This window comes from Oncorhynchus kisutch, linkage group LG13, assembly GCF_002021735.2.
Source record: "Oncorhynchus kisutch isolate 150728-3 linkage group LG13, Okis_V2, whole genome shotgun sequence".
NCBI classification, from domain to species: Eukaryota; Metazoa; Chordata; class Actinopteri; order Salmoniformes; family Salmonidae; genus Oncorhynchus; species Oncorhynchus kisutch.
Window position 1 is genome coordinate 10,881,280 of NC_034186.2, and position 17,047 is coordinate 10,898,326.

Consider the following 17,047-nt stretch of genomic DNA (forward strand, 5'->3'; position numbering starts at 1 on the left):
TGGCTATAACATTACAGTTAGGTTGGCTATAACATTACAGTTAGGTTGGCTATAACATTACAGTTAGGTTGGCTATAACATTGCAGTTAGGTTGGCTATAACATTACAGTTAGGTTGGCTATAACATTACAGTTAGGTTGGCTATAACATTGCATGCACTCCATTAAAATAGAAAGTGCAGTTCCATGTTGCCTAATGAATCTCACATACCCCACACATACCCCACACATATCCAGATTCCCTGGAATGGTGACTGGTTCTTCCTAATATGGGCATTTCGACATATTTTTTGACTGTTCCGAGTACTCACATGATTTTTATTTCTCTTTAGGCCTGTGCCGACTGCACAACAATGATAAATGTATCATTGCCATTACAGATAACAGATCCTAACAGCTAAAATGGCCCATATACACTGGGTGTAGAAAACATTAGGGACTCTTTCTATGACATAAACTGATCAGGTGAATCCAGGTGAAAGCTGTGATCCCTCATTGATGTCACTTGTTAAATCCACTTCAGTCAGTGTAGATGAAGGGGATGATACCAGATAAAGAAGTATTTTTAAGTCTTGAGACATGGATGGTGTATGTGGGCCATTCAGAGGGTGAATGCAGCAAGACAAAATATTTAAGTCCCTTTGAAGGGGGTATGCTAATAGGTGCCAGGCGCACCGGTTTGAGTGTGTCAAGAACTGCAACGCTGCTGGGTTGTTCAAGCTCAATAGTTTCCTGTGTATCAAGAATGGTCCACCACCCAAAGGACATCCAGCTAACTTGACACAACTGTGGGAAGCATTGGGGTCAACATGGGCCAGCATCCCAGTGGAACGCTTTCGACACCTTGTAGAGTCCATGCCCCCAATTAATTGAGGCTGTTCTGGTGGTAAAAGGGTGTGTTCCCAATGTTTTGTACACTCAGTGAATATTCAGTCAATTAAAAAGCAAGTGCCATTGGAGATTAATTTATTGAAATCTTAATATCGCCTGGTTATATTTTACCGTGGAACACAATCTTTTAAAAAGACAGTAACCTCAGCAGTGGCTTGTAGAAGCCTATTGCTGCATAGCCTTGTTTTGGTCATCTAGCAGACAAGATGCTGACGCTGATTTCCAGAGCCCTTATCGCACTCAAGACACCTATTTTATAGTAGGCTACGCAGACGCGAGTGTGAGTGCAATGATTGCATAACATGTATGTGTAAATGTATTTTGCAATGCGAGTGGTGTGGTCAGCATGTAAGCAAAACATTGACTGGACACAATTATTCTAAAACTGAAGCTTGTTGTTGGAACACATATTTTTCTACTTCAATAAACCAGTCCATTTTGAGTTTGTGATAAAACTGTTGTCATTTGGCAAGGAATGTAGCTTGTGTGTGCACTCAGCACTAGAACTCATGACCATCCCTCGTTCTCCCGTCTCCTGCTGTTGTGTGTGGTTTCAATTAGAGGTCGACCGATTAATTGGAATGGCCGATTTAATCATAACAACCACAATTTAAAAAAATATATATATATTTTTACACCTTTATTTAACTAGGCAAGTCAGTTAAGAACACGTTCTTATTTTCAATGACGGCCTTACTTTCAATGCCTTTCTTTAAAATCAATACACACGTATATGTTTTTAAACCTGCATATTTAGTTAATATTGCTTGCTAACATTAATTTATTATAATTGGGGCAAATGTGTCACTTCTCTTGCGTTCCGTGCAAGCAGTCAGGGTATATGCAGCAGTTTGGGCCGCCTGGCTCGTTGCGAACTGTGTGAAGTCCATTTATTCCTAACAAAGGCCGTAATTAATTTGCCAGAATTGTACATAATTATGACATAACTTTGAAGGTTGTACAATGTAACAGCAATATTTAGACTTAGGGATGCCATACGTTAGATAAAATACGGAACGGTTCTGTATTTCACTGAAAGAATAAACATTTTGTTTTCGAAATTATAGTTTCCGGATTCTACCATTTTAATGACCAAAGGCTCGTATTTCTGTGTGTTTATTATGTTATAATTAAGTCTATGATTTGATAGAGCAGTCTGACTGAGTGATGGTAGGCACCAGCAGGCTCGTAAGCATTCATTCAAACAGCAGTTTCGTGTGTTTGCCAGCAGCTCTTCGCTGTGTTTCAAGCATTGCGCTGTTTATGACTTCAAGCCTATCAACTCCCGAGATTAGGCTGGTGTAACCGATGTGAAATGGCTAGCTAGTTAGCGGGGTGCGCGCTAATAGAGTTTCAATCAGTGACGTCACTCCCTCTGAGATTTGAAGTAGTTGTTCCCCTTGCTCTGCATGGGTAACGCTGCTTCGAGGGTGGCTGTTGTCGATGTGTTCCTGGTTCGAGCCCAGGTAGGAGCGAGGAGAGGGACGGAAGCTATACTGTTACACTGGCAATACTAGAGTGCCTATAGGAACATCCAATAGTCAAAAGTATATGAAATACAAATTGTATAGAGAGAAATAGTCCTATTATTCCCATAATAACTACAACCTCAAACTTCTTACCTGGGAATATTGAAGACTCATGTTAAAAGGAACCACCAGCTTTCATATGTTCTGAGCAAGGAACTTAAACGTTAGCTTTTTTACATGGCACATATTGCACTTTTACTTTCTTCTCCAACACTGTGTTTTTGCATTATTTAAACCAAATTGAACATGTTTCATTATTTATTTGAGGCTAAATTGATTTTATTGATGTATTATATTAAGTTAAAATAAGTGTTCATTCAATGTTGTTGTAATTGTCATTCTTACAAATACATTTTTACAAATCGTCCGATTAATCTTTTTTTGGTCCTCCAATAATCGTATCAGCGTTGAAAAATCATAATCGGTCGACCTCTAATTTTAATATGTAGCAGCTTCTATGCTCCCTCTCCTTCCATGTCTCCACTGTGATAAAACCATTAGATGATAGATCACAGGAATTCTAGGACACCCAGGACCGAGTTTGGGAAACCCTTGATTAATTCATACTGAGAGGTGGAATGACAGCTTGGTAGTCCGACTCAGCTGTATGTCTCCAGTCCACCCAATAGCATAGCTGTTGTAATGCAAAGGCATGAACACCCGACAAATGCGTGTAGATGTCTATTTCACCAGCCACATTGGCGGGTGTTCACTTGGCAGGGCTCTACAGTCAGAGCGTTATATTTGCAAATAACAGTATGCGAGTTAAGGTTAGAAGAGTGCTACATGTTGTATGTTGTTTTCAAAGTATTTCTGCTGTTTTGTTTCATGGCTGCTAATCGCACAAAGAAATATGAATCTTATATCCCACTTCGCGCAGAAGCACTGCCTGGTGGGGAGCTGTGCGCAATAAATGAAGTGCTGATGGATTTATTTTTGGAGAAGCTGTAAACAGGCATTAAAGTTGGTCTAATTTACTCAAAAGTCTACAAAGTGAGACATTGTCCTCGTGTTTCTTGGCTATGCACATTGTTTTTGTTCACAAGCTCTGTTGTGTTTCAACGTTAGTTTGGGTCTGCTGCTTCAACTGATAGTGACAGGCCATAGTCAGATGCCAAATCTCTCACACAGTGACAGGGCTCCAGTGGCACGGTTACCACGGTAACCTCCCTCCCTTAAAGGGGCAGCTGAAAATGTTTTCATCTGATATTTTGATTAAAAGACTCAGGTCACAAATTTTTTTTATGTTGCAATATACCACAGTACGTCTTACCAATACATTTCTTGTTTTCGAAACATTACAAAGCATCCGTTGTTTTTTTTCTGTAAGTATGGCCCCAAAAATATTTTGTCTGGTAAAAAAAAAATCTGAGTGGCTGGTGGACCCAAAAGTAAATTTTAGGCCCTGCATAAAATGGAGGACAGTTAATGGTTTGGGTTGTGGTCTTGTGGGTGTGGCCTTAATTATGGATTTTGATTGGTGAGGGTCCTGCGGCGGGAGTTTGTGGATCCGAAGGCGTGCCAGCTAGGTGAGCGCTGTAACAGGGTCAAGACATGTCTTAAGACATTGGGTATGCTTGGAAGAGGGCTAGTTTGAGTCTGATTAGGAGCTGGTGGCTGGGCTGGTTGGCACGTAGTAGAGGGGGCAGGGCAGGGATCTGAGGGGCAGTTTGAGTCTGATTAGGAGCTGGTGGCTGGGCTGGTTGGCACGTAGTAGAGGGGGCAGGGCAGGGATCTGAGGGGCAGTTTGAGACTGATTAGGAGCTGGGCTGGGCTGGTTGGCACGTAGTAGAGGGGGCATGGCAGGGATCTGAGAGGGGGCAGGCCTTACTACAAAAGGCCACATGCCTGGAAAAGACTTGAGAGAGGGACACTGAAGGAGTGGGAAAGGGGAGGGAGGGGCTTAATGCTACTGAGGGACTATTTTAGTGACTTGACTGCAGAGGGTCAATCTGCCTGCCTAGTGGAGATGCCATGAGGCCGGTTTCAACACGTGGGTTGACTTCAGACCTTCGTGCTCTGATCATACTTTATTTTTGAATATAAGTAATTAAATGTTAGTTTAATTTCAAACCAGTGGTTGCTATTCTATCTCTCTGTGTGCACTGCAGTTTTGTGTAATCTAGTTGACAAATGTATTCTTGGTCCTCCTCTCTCTCCTCCTGTCCCTCCTCTCTTCTTTTGTCCCTACTCTCTCTCCTCTCTTATCTCTCCTCTCTCTCCTGTCCCTCCTCTCTCTCTCCTGTGCCTACTCTCTCTCCTCTTGTCTCTCCTCTCTTATCTCTCTCTCCTCTCCTGTCCTGTCCCTCCTCTCTCTCTCCTCTGTTGTCACTTCTCTCTCTCCTCTTGTCCCTCCTCTCTCTCCTCCAGGTTATAATGCACGACCAACACAGAAAAAGTTTGACTCTATAGCCAACGGGATCCTGAGGACTTGATTACAGTCGCTTCAAGCCTGATAGTTTGCATCGGTGCGGCTCCCCCCGGCTCACACCCCTCTGGACGACTGGCATTGCCCCCACCCCTCCTCCTCCGCTGGTAGAGAAGACTTGGGTTCCCTTGTGGTCTCTGTCTACTTTGCCTTTGTCTTCTCTCCCATCGTCCCCTGTTGGTCTACTGGTACAAGTAACAGTCCCCGGAGTTCCGTCATTCTGTATTAGGTAGGGCAATTATTACTAATGCATGAGGCAGATTACACACACACAATGCACATGTGCCTAATCCAAATCCTCAATGTGATTATGAATTAATTAAACAAGTTATTATGAACAATGCCATTGGTCGTTGTGGGGGGAGGGTGTAAGGGGAGACTCGGGGGATTGATGGGTGGGCAACATTGCTGGGTGGGATGGGAAGGGGTGGGAGGCAAACTATAGGAAAAGAAAATGACAAAACGAAATAAAAAAAGTTGGTCACAAAAAAACTAAATGTTGATGTTACTGTGATGTCCTCCACCCCTCCTCCATCCCTCACTTGTCAGGCTCTGCCCCCAACATTAAGCAGTAAAGATGATTTCCAACGGTTATCTGATCTTTGAAGATGAGACTTTCCTGGATTCCACTGTGGCCAAAATGAACGCCCTGAGAAAGAGCGGACAGTTCTGTGACGTGCGACTGCAGGTACGTGAAGATCTCTCTCTGTCTTTTCATCCTCCTTGGTAAAGGCTCACATGAAAATGAGATCTAAATGTCAATGTGACTTTCTGGTTAAATGAAGGATATTCAAATAAAAAATGCAAATCATAATCAGGGCACCTGTGACACGAGGGGGGGTGTGAAGGAGTGGGAGAGTGAAGGAGAGGAGGAGTGTGAAGTAGAGGAGAGGGGGAGTGTGAAGGGGAGGAGGAGTGTGAAGGGGAGGAGGAGTGTGAAGGAGAGGAGGAGTGTGAAGGGGAGGGGGAGTGTGAAGGGGAGGGGGAGTGTGAAGTAGAGGAGAGGGGGAGTGTGAAGGAGAGGAGGAGTGTGAAGGGGTGGGAGAGTGAAGGAGAGGAGAGGGGGAGTGTGAAGGGGAGGGGGAGTGTGAAGGAGTGGGAGAGTGAAGGAGAGGAGAGGGGGAGTGTGAAGGGGAGGAGGAGTGTGAAGGAGAGGAGGGGGGGAGTGTGAAAGGGAGGAGGAGTGTGAAGGAGAGTGGGAGTGTGAAGGGGAGGAAGAGTGTGAAGGGGAGGAAGAGTGTGAAGGGGAGGAAGAGTGTGAAGGGGAGGAGGAGTGTGAAGGAGAGTGGGAGTAGGAGGATGTGACATACAGAGACGGAGGTTTTTTTCTAGATTAGAGCTCTTGACAACTTGTACTCCTTTGCTAGGCAAAACCGGTTGTCCTTAAAGCCAATCACATGTTTGATCCTATGATCCACCATCCTCAAAGCTAGATATTTCCCTGTCAGTAAAGCTAGTGTGATGTGTAAAAAGAAACAATGAACATTTAGACGGAGTAATTAAGATCAAATCTCATTGGACAGGAGTTCAATATTTAGTATCCAGTTTCCTGTTGATGTCATAATGATGTTGTAGTACTTTTCTTCAGGAGCGAGCGATCGGGTTACATTACTATCCTCTCTCTCAATCCCTCTCTTGCTCTTATTGGGGCAATTCCACTCCAGAAAACCCACACATATTTCTGGTATTTCAGATTGTTCTGGAAATTCTCACATAGAAACTTCATTGAGAGGAAGGATGTTTTTATCTGCTTTTTTACATTTGTATCACAAACCATTTCTGAGAAAATCATGATAAAGCTATTAGAGCTTTGAGATAACTCTGTAATGAAAAGCGCTATACAAATGATTAGAGCTGTACAAAGCATTATTATTATAAAAGAGGCCATTTTAGGCCCTTAGACCTGTACATGCCTCCTGTAAGACCCTGTGATGTGTGAAGTGTACATGCCTCCTGTAAGACCCTGTGATGTGTGAAGTGTACATGCCTCCTGTAAGACCCTGTGATGTGTGAAGTGTACATGCCTCCTGTAAGACCCTGTGATGTGTGAAGCGTACATGCCTCCTGTAAGACCCTGTGATGTGTGAAGTGTACATGCCTCCTGTAAGACCCTGTGATGTGTGAAGCGTACATGCCTCCTGTAAGACCCTGTGATGTGTGAAGCGTACATGCCTCCTGTAAGACCCTGTGATGTGTGAAGTGTACATGCCTCCTGTAAGACCCTGTGATGTGTGAAGTGTACATGCCTCCTGTAAGACCCTGTGATGTGTGAAGTGTACATGCCTCCTGTAAGACCCTGTGATGTGTGAAGCGTACATGCCTCCTGTAAGACCCTGTGATGTGTGAAGTGTACATGCCTCCTGTAAGACCCTGTGATGTGTGAAGCGTACATGCCTCCTGTAAGACCCTGTGATGTGTGAAGCGTACATGCCTCCTGTAAGACCCTGTGATGTGTGAAGCGTACATGCCTCCTGTAAGACCCTACGATGTGTGAAGTGTACATGCCTCCTGTAAGACCCTGTGATGTGTGAAGTGTACATGCCTCCTGTAAGACCCTGTGATGTGTGAAGCGTACATGCCTCCTGTAAGACCCTGTGATGTGTGAAGTGTACATGCCTCCTGTAAGACCCTGTGATGTGTGAAGCGTACATGCCTCCTGTAAGACCCTGTGATGTGTGAAGCGTACATGCCTCCTGTAAGACCCTACGATGTGTGAAGCGTACATGCCTCCTGTAAGACCCTACGATGTGTGAAGCGTACATGCCTCCTGTAAGACCCTGTGATGTGTGAAGCGTACATGCCTCCTGTAAGACCCTGTGATGTGTGAAGCGTACATGCCTCCTGTAAGACCCTGTGATGTGTGAAGCGTACATGCCTCCTGTAAGACCCTGTGATGTGTGAAGTGTACATGCCTCCTGTAAGACCCTGTGATGTGTGAAGTGTACATGCCTCCTGTAAGACCCTGTGATGTGTGAAGTGTACATGCCTCCTGTAAGACCCTGTGATGTGTGAAGTGTACATGATGCAGACAACATGTGGAGTCATTATACTCCTTATAGTGTGTTTTAACATGTGGAGTCATTATACTCCTTATAGTGTGTTTTAACATGTGGAGTCATTATACTCCTCATAGTGTGTTTTAACATGTGGAGTCATTATACTCCTCATAGTGTGTTTTAACATGTGGAGTCATTATACTCCTCATAGTGTGTTTTAACATGTGGAGTCATTATACTCCTCATAGTGTGTTTTAACATGTGGAGTCATGTTGGAGTCATTATACTCCTCATAGTGTGTTTTAACATGTGGAGTCATTATACTCCTTATAGTGTGTTTTAACATGTGGAGTCATGTTGGAGTCATTATACTCCTCATAGTGTGTTTTAACATGTGGAGTCATGTTGGAGTCATTATACTCCTCATAGTGTGTTTTAACATGTGGAGTCATGTTGGAGTCATTATACTCCTTATAGTGTGTTTTAACATGTGGAGTCATTATACTCCTCATAGTGTGTTTTAACATGTGGAGTCATGTTGGAGTCATTATACTCCTCATAGTGTGTTTTAACATGTGGAGTCATTATACTCCTTATAGTGTGTTTTAACATGTGGAGTCATGTTGGAGTCATTATACTCCTCATAGTGTGTTTTAACATGTGGAGTCATTATACTCCTCATAGTGTGTTTTAACATGTGGAGTCATGTTGGAGTCATTATACTCCTTATAGTGTGTTTTAACATGTGGAGTCATTATACTCCTCATAGTGTGTTTTAACATGTGGAGTCATTATACTCCTCATAGTGTGTTTTAACATGTGGAGTCATTATACTCCTCATAGTGTGTTTTAACATGTGGAGTCATTATACTCCTCATAGTGTGTTTTAACATGTGGAGTCATTATACTCCTCATAGTGTGCTTTAACATGTGGAGTCATTATACTCCTCATAGTGTGTTTTAACATGTGGAAAATGTCCAGATTCTGAAGAGGAAAGAAATCACATTTGTTTATTTAACATAACAATATGAATATATCAAAAGTGCCCTTTTTTTGATTTTGTAAATTTTTAGACATTGTTTTAAACAATATCCTTTACAAGTACATCAAGTTTCCAGTGTGTGTGTGTTCTGCTAGTTCTGAAGTTATTCTCTCTTCTGACTACTCATGTCACTCATCCTCTTTGACTGGGCCTTTCCACCATTTCCTGCCCCATTTGTCTCTGTCTTCATTTGTCCCCACTAGGGCAGAAAACATTGTTTCCCTCACTCTGTTGTATGATGGGCATTAGCCTATAGTTTAAACCATGTATTACGTTTTTTATAACGGATACTCTTTAACTATCTTGTGTCGCAATTTTAAAAAACGTAGCCTATATTCCCTTCTCTCCATTCGATAGGCTATGAATGTGACTGAAGGTTACCCTTCATCGTTTTAAGCATGGCTTTTTCCCGATCAAACAATGAATGTTACGGCGTTTCCAATCTAATGACACGTTTAAGCTTATTAAGAAGAAAAGGACCCATGCGGTCTGGGAAAATCCCTCAAATGCAAGATTGAAAACCAAATGGCCAATAACCTGGCCTCCTAATGGCCAATCATAAAAGCTTTTAGACAAATTAAAGTCATAAACATTCACTTATTTCCCAAATATTCTAGACAAAGGTGTTGTCGAAGTTTTGTAGCTTTAAAAAATGACAAGAAAGAAAGTCTATAGCACAGGCTATTCTCAATTACAGCTTTATGATGGATAGAACAAACCATATTATTTCTCACCAGACAGTCACTGTTCCATCCTGATGTAGGCCTATAACCCAGCTCACTACGTTAAGACAGCCTGTTCCATCCTGATGTAGTCCTATAACCCAGCTCACTACGTTAAGACAGCCTGTTCCATCATGATGTAGTCCTATAACCTAGCTCACTACGTTAAGACAGCCTGTTCCATCATGATGTAGTCCTATAACCTAGCTCACTACGTTAAGACAGCCTGTTCCATCCTGATGTAGTCCTATAACCCAGCTCACTACGTTAAGACAGCCTGTTCCATCATGATGTAGTCCTATAACCTAGCTCACTACGTTAAGACAGCCTGTTCCTCATCATGATGTAGTCCTATAACCTAGCTCACTACGTTAAGACAGCCTGTTCCATCCTGATGTAGTCCTATAACCCAGCTCACTACGTTAAGACAGCCTGTTCCATCCTGATGTAGTCCTATAACCTAGCTCACTACGTTAAGACAGCCTGTTCCATCATGATGTAGTCCTATAACCCAGCTCACTACGTTAAGACAGGCTGTTCCATCCTGATGTAGTCCTATAACCTAGCTCACTACGTTAAGACAGCCTGTTCCATCATGATGTAGTCCTATAACCTAGCTCACTACGTTAAGACAGCCTGTTCCATCCTGATGTAGTCCTATAACCCAGCTCACTACGTTAAGACAGCCTGTTCCTCATCATGATGTAGTCCTATAACCCAGCTCACTACGTTAAGACAGCCTGTTCCTCATCATGATGTAGTCCTATAACCTAGCTCACTACGTTAAGACAGCCTGTTCCATCCTGATGTAGTCCTATAACCCAGCTCACTACGTTAAGACAGCCTGTTCCATCCTGATGTAGTCCTATAACCCAGCTCACTACGTTAAGACAGCCTGTTCCATCCTGATGTAGTCCTATAACCCAGCTCACTACGTTAAAACAGTCTTTTCCTCAGACAGTCACTGCTCCGCCATTAGCACACTAGACAAATACACACAAACCTGTTCTGTTCCTCTACCAGAAAAGAACATGACAAAATATTTGACACTGCCTGCACTTAGCCTCTGCCCAGGCTTTCAACAACATTATCTTTCGCCCAGTTGCATAGGGGCAATAGGGGCGGCAGCGTCATATATCACAATGTTTTATGGGTACATAATCACGATAGGACTACATCGCCAAACCCTAGTCCCCACACTCATCTCTCTCTTCAAATCCACTGTCTACCTGACACTCACACTTTCTCTTTTTCAAATGTGTTTCTGCTTCATTGATATAACCTCTAAAGAAGGATCTGTATAGTTTGACCCCTGACCTTTTGTCCTTTGTAGGTGTGTGGTCATGAGTTGATGGCCCACCGTGCTGTGCTGGCCTGCTGTAGCCCCTATCTGTTTGAGATCTTCAACAGCGACATCGAGGCTCACGGCGTGTCCCACGTCACCTTCGAAGACCTGGACCCAGAGGCTGTGGAGATCCTGCTCAACTACGCCTACACTGCCCAGTAAGTACCGTGACCTCTGACCCCTACACTATGCCTACACTGCCCAGTGAGTATACATCTTCTAATACACATTGTGCAATGAGCAGAGTCATAGGCTTTGTTAAGAATTTCCAGGACTTTCACTGCTCTGCTGACCCAGGAGACCTTTCACTATGCTCCTCACCTGTCTGACTGACTAATGGTTGTCTGCTGTCTGACAGGTTGAAGGCAGATAAGGCATTGGTTAAGGAAGTCTACTCTGCAGCCAAAAGGCTCAAGATGGAACGAGTCAAGCAGGTAGGATCTTTCTCTTGTTTCAACTACTGATACTCCATATTGTACGTTTTTAATGCAGTCCCAATGGTCAGAGTTTCATACTTCTCTCTGATTGGTCAGATCTGTGGCGACTACCTGCTGTCTAAGATGGATTCCCAGACCGCCATCTCCTTCCGTAACTTTGCAAGCTGCATGGGAGATGGCCGCATGCTGGCTAAGATCGACGCCTACATCCAGGAACACCTGCTGGAGGTCTCAGAGCAAGAGGACTTCCTCAAACTGCCCCGCCTCAAGGTGAGCCGTCCCCAGCAAGCTTTCTAAACCCAGTCTACAGGGTCCACCTGTCGGTACATGTACAGTATGTGATCCATTCTAACTCCAGGAACAGTCAACTAATCAGCATTCTGCTATTCATTTAGAAACCAGGTGTGCTGGTGTTGGGATACATCAAATATATGGAAGCACTGGTGGGCCCTGAGGACTTGATTGAGAAAGCACAGGAAAAGCCTGTACGGTAGCTAACTTCGTAGGTCTTGAGGAACTCCTCTAAGCACCACATTTTAGCTTTTTAACTTGGACTTTAGAATATTAAGATTTATGCAGTTGTACTTTCTTTAGATTCTTACATGGCAAAGCGTCCTAAAATGAATATGAGAAGATATATTATGATGCTGGGTTGAGCTGGGCGACTTTTGTTTTGGGGCTCTTCACAGTATTTTACGACATCTTTTTGCATATCTATCAGTACATTTTGGCTTATGTCAAGAAGAAAACTTTCACGCGCTACACGTAGGCTACTTGTGTAGGCCTATTCACTGCTAATCACGCCCCGTGGACCTATCAAAACTAGAGGTCGACCGATTATGATTTTTCAACGCAGATACCGATTATTGGAGGGACCCCAATTAAAGCCGATACCGATTATTGGAGGGACCCCAAATAAAGCCGATACCGATTATTGGAGGGACCCCAAATAAAGCCGATACCGATTATTGGAGGGACCCCAAATAAAGCCGATACCGATTATTGGAGGGACCCCAAATAAAGCCGATACCGATTATTGGAGGGACCCCAAATAAAGCCGATACCGATTATTGGAGGGACCCCAAATAAAGCCGATACCGATTATTGGAGGGACCCCAAATAAAGCCGATACCGATTATTGGAGGGACCCCAAATAAAGCCGATACCGATTATTGGAGGGACCCCAAATAAAGCCGATACCGATTATTGGAGGGACCCCAAATAAAGCCGATACCGATTATTGGAGGGCCCCCAAATAAAGCCGATACCGATTATTGGAGGGACCCCAAATAAAGCCGATACCGATTATTGGAGGGACCCCAAATAAAGCCGATACCGATTATTGGAGGGACCCCAAATAAAGCCGATACCGATTATTGGAGGGACCCCAAATAAAGCCGATACCGATTAATCAGACGATTTATTTATATATATATATATGTGTAATAATGACAATTACAACAATACTGAATGAACACTTTTATTTTAACTTAATATAATACATTAATAAAATCAATTTAGTCTCAAATAAATAATGAAACATGTTGAATTTGGTTTAAATAATGCAAAAACACAGTGTTGGAGAAGAAAGTAAAAGTGCAATATGTGCCATGTAAGAAAGCTAACGTTTAAGTTCCTTGCTCAGAACATGAGAACATATGAAAGCTTGTGGTTCCTTTTAACATGAGTCTTCAATATTCCCAGGTAAGAAGTTTTAGGTTGTAGGAATTATAGAACTTCTCTATATGATTTGTATTTCATAGACCTTTGACTATTGGATGTTCTTATAGGTACTTTAGTATTGCCAGCCTAATCTCGGGAGTTGATAGGCTTGAAGTCATAAACAGCGCAATGCTTGAAACACAGCACAGCTGGCAAACGCAGGAAAGTGCTGTTTGAATGAATGCTTACGAGCCTGCTGGTGCCTACCATCACTCAGTCAGACTGCTCTATCAAATATCAAATCATATACTTATTTATAATATAATAAACACACAGAAATAGGAGCCATAGGTCGTTAATATGGTCAAATCCGGAAACTATCAGTTCGAAAACAAAACGTTTATTCTTTCAGTGAAATACAGAACCGTTCCGTATTTTATCTAACGGGTGGCAACCCTAAGTCTAAATATTGCTGTTACATTGCACAACCTTCAATGTTATGTCATAATTATGTACAATTCTGGCAAATTAATTATGGTCTTTGTAAGGAAGAAATGGTCTTCACACAGTTCGCAATGAGCCAGACGGCCCGAACTGCTGCATATACCCTGACTCTGCTTGCACTGAACACAAGAGAAGGGACCCAATTTCCCTAGTTAATATTGCCTGCTAACATTAATTTATTTTAACTAAATGTGCAGGTTTAAAAATATATACTTGTGTATTGATTTTAAGAAAGGCATTGATGTTTAGGGTTAGGTACATTGGTGCAACGACAGTGCTTTTTTCACAAATGCGCTTGTTAAATCATCACCCGTTTGGTGAAGTAGTATGGCAAGGTAGGATGTGATTCGATAATAAATTAAAACAACAAAAACAGTTATTACGGTGACTGCTGTGATTTGTCTGCCCAATAACAGTCTTTGAAAATTCCATGACTGTCACAACCCTAGGTAGTGTATTACCTTTGGTGCTGCAGAATGTACTTTGGAATTCCCAGTTACTGGTTTTGATTGGTCTCTAGTTTGAGGTGAAACACCATTTTGTTTTGTAACAGCTAGACTATGATGGTTCAATAATGATTCAGTGTCTTGTGATTTGTGGTATGAACGAAGCACACCCTAGCCATGGTTGATCCTAGATGGCTTTTTCTAACCTATTTTTGACTGGTCTCCTCTTGTGTCTGTCTACAGTTAGAAGTAATGCTGGAAGACAGCCTGAGCCTGCCCAGCAACGGCAAGCTCTACAACAAGGTGCTCAACTGGGTCCAGCGCAGTTTGTGGGAGAACGGAGGTCAACTGGATAGACTGATGGAGGAGGTCAGTACTGTAGCAGGAGTTTAGCTTGCACTAATCCACCCCATAACCCTCCCCGCCTTCCCTCCCTCTCTCGTTTTCCTTTAGCAAGTCGTTAAAGGCATCCGCATGCTTCAGGTCGGCTGGCGCTGAGCACCGCTCATACTCCCTGTGCTCTCATACTCCCTTAAAAGACCTTCACTTGAAAAACGAGAAAAAAGTGTCAATAGTACTGTTTGTCCATTTTGAGACCCCGTAGCCAGTATACACTTCATCAAAATAGTCTGAATTCATCTATGACGGCTCAAGAAATCTGTCATTAATTTTGACATTTTTGTCGAGGAGATCTTTGTCTCGCAATTTTGCACCTGACTGGGATGTTTGGTGTTTCTCAAGTGAAAGAATGTGCATGAGGATGGGTTATCTCTCGTTAAATGACAACAGACACTATTGAAGAATCCCTACTATTGACCAATCGCCAACGAGGGGACGTAGACTTCGGCTTCCGACTTCGGCTAGCCTCGGGAGAGAGAGGGGGAAAAATGGTGTGCCCCAACAGCCCAAGTTTTTTTCCCGAAGTCCAACACAAACAAAATGTCACAAAATGTTGTCATAATATATGCACAAACTGTTTGGAACTGGGAAGCATGCGGACGACTTAAGGCACTGATCCAAACCCGACGTCATGGCACGCTGTGTTAGGACTGTTTGGTGGTTCTTTTTTGTTCTTTCCTTTTTTCTCATTTTCTTTCCTAATGTTTAGTTCTGCAGTACAGTGTACCTGGCCATACATCAAACTAGAGGTGAGCAGAGATAGACCTGTGTTGCTGTTCTGTTTTAGTGATCAGTTGGATCCACCTACAGTGTCTTGACTTTTGCTCTATTCTCTTTTGCATTGAAAGATGTGAGCAGGGCCCTCACTCTGTTCTGTCCCACTGATCCCCTTCTCTTTCTGAGCAGGTGTGTGTGTGTGTGTGTGTGTGTGTCAGCGAGCGCTCCAGTACTAACGAGTGTTCCTCCCCGTTGATTTGTCTCTCCTCCAGGTTTATTAACAGCAGCAGGAGAGCAGACTGAAGAGCCAAGACTGAGCCACCAGGGTAATGAGTCAGGGAGAAACAGAGAGAACAGAGGGAGGATAGGAGGAGCCCCCCTCTTTCTCTTTCTACAGCCAAAGCAACACTGTGCTCCCATCTGTCTACACACACACACACACACACACACACACACACACAGGCCTACTTAGCTTACACATATTTACATTTTATACAAGTATGCATACAACCTAATTGACTTACATTCCACTGCCAACCAGTGGAGAGCACTCACAGAAACCCATACCCACTCACAGAAACCCATACCCACTCACAGAAACCCATACCCACTCACAGAAACTCATATCCACTCACAGAAACCCATACCCACTCACAGAAACCCATACCCACTCACAGAAACCCATACCCACTCACAGAAACCCATATCCACTCACTGAAACCCACAGAAACCCATACCCACTCACAGAAACCCATATCCACTCACAGAAACCCATATCCACTCACAGAAACCCATACCCACTCACAGAAACCCATACCCACTCACAGAAACCCATATCCACTCACTGAAACCTACAGAAACCCATACCCACTCACAGAAACCCATACCCACTCACAGAAACCCATACCCACTCACAGAAACCCATACCCACTCACAGAAACCCATACCCACTCACAGAAACTCATATCCACTCACAGAAACTCATCCACTCACAGAAACCCATACCCACTCACAGAAACCCATACCCACTCACTGAAACCCATATCCACTCACAGAAACCCATACCCACTCACAGAAACCCATACCCACTCACAGAAACCCATACCCACTCACAGAAACCCATACCCACTCACAGAAACCCATATCCACTCACTGAAACCCATACCCACCCACAGAAACCCATACCCACTCACAGAAACCCATATCCACTCACAGAAACCCATATCCACTCACAGAAACCCATACCCACTCACAGAAACCCATACCCACTCACAGAAACCCATATCCACTCACTGAAACCTACAGAAACCCATACCCACTCACAGAAACCCATATCCACTCACTGAAACCTACAGAAACCCATATCCACTCACAGAAACCCATATCCACTCACAGAAACCCATACCCACTCACAGAAACCCATATCCACTCACTGAAACCTACAGAAACCCATACCCACTCACAGAAACCCATACCCACTCACAGAAACCCATATCCACTCACTGAAACCTACAGAAACCCATACCCACTCACAGAAACCCATACCCACTCACTGAAACCCACAGAAACCCATTCCCACTCACAGAAACCCAAACCCACTCACAGAAACCTATATCCACTCACTGAAACCCACAGAAACCCATACCCACTCACAGAAACCCATACCCACTCACAGAAACCCATAACCACACACAGAAACCCATACCCACTCACAGAAACCCATTGCCACTCACAGAAACCCATACCCACTCACAGAAGCCCATACCCACTCACAGAAGCCCATACCCACTCACAGAAGCCCATACCCACTCACAGAAACCCATACCCACTCACAGTAACCCATACCCACTCACAGAAACCCATACCCACTCACAGTAACCCATACCCACTCACAGAAACCCATACCCACTCACAGAAACCCATACCCAC

General features: G+C 43.5%; 1 protein-coding gene across 4 annotated transcripts in view; it reads left to right on the forward strand.

The window, feature by feature from the left end:
* Positions 1–17,047, forward strand: part of ivns1abpa (influenza virus NS1A binding protein a) — a 46,986-nt gene that overhangs the window by 22,693 nt on the left and 7,246 nt on the right. For 3 of the 4 annotated variants that reach the window (XR_002256945.2, XM_020499567.2, XM_020499566.2), the window contains exons 2-7: positions 4,790–5,076; positions 5,397–5,535; positions 10,942–11,111; positions 11,312–11,387; positions 11,487–11,660; positions 14,246–14,371. Coding sequence is in view for 3 of the 4 variants with exons in the window: in XM_020499567.2 (XP_020355156.1) it covers positions 5,425–5,535; positions 10,942–11,111; positions 11,312–11,387; positions 11,487–11,660; positions 14,246–14,371 (657 nt within the window). In the remaining variant the exon portion in view is untranslated. Of the gene's footprint in view, positions 1–4,394; positions 4,413–4,789; positions 5,077–5,396; positions 5,536–10,941; positions 11,112–11,311; positions 11,388–11,486; positions 11,661–14,245; positions 14,372–17,047 lie in introns of those variants that run through there. The other variant, XM_020499568.2, reaches the window with a different exon arrangement.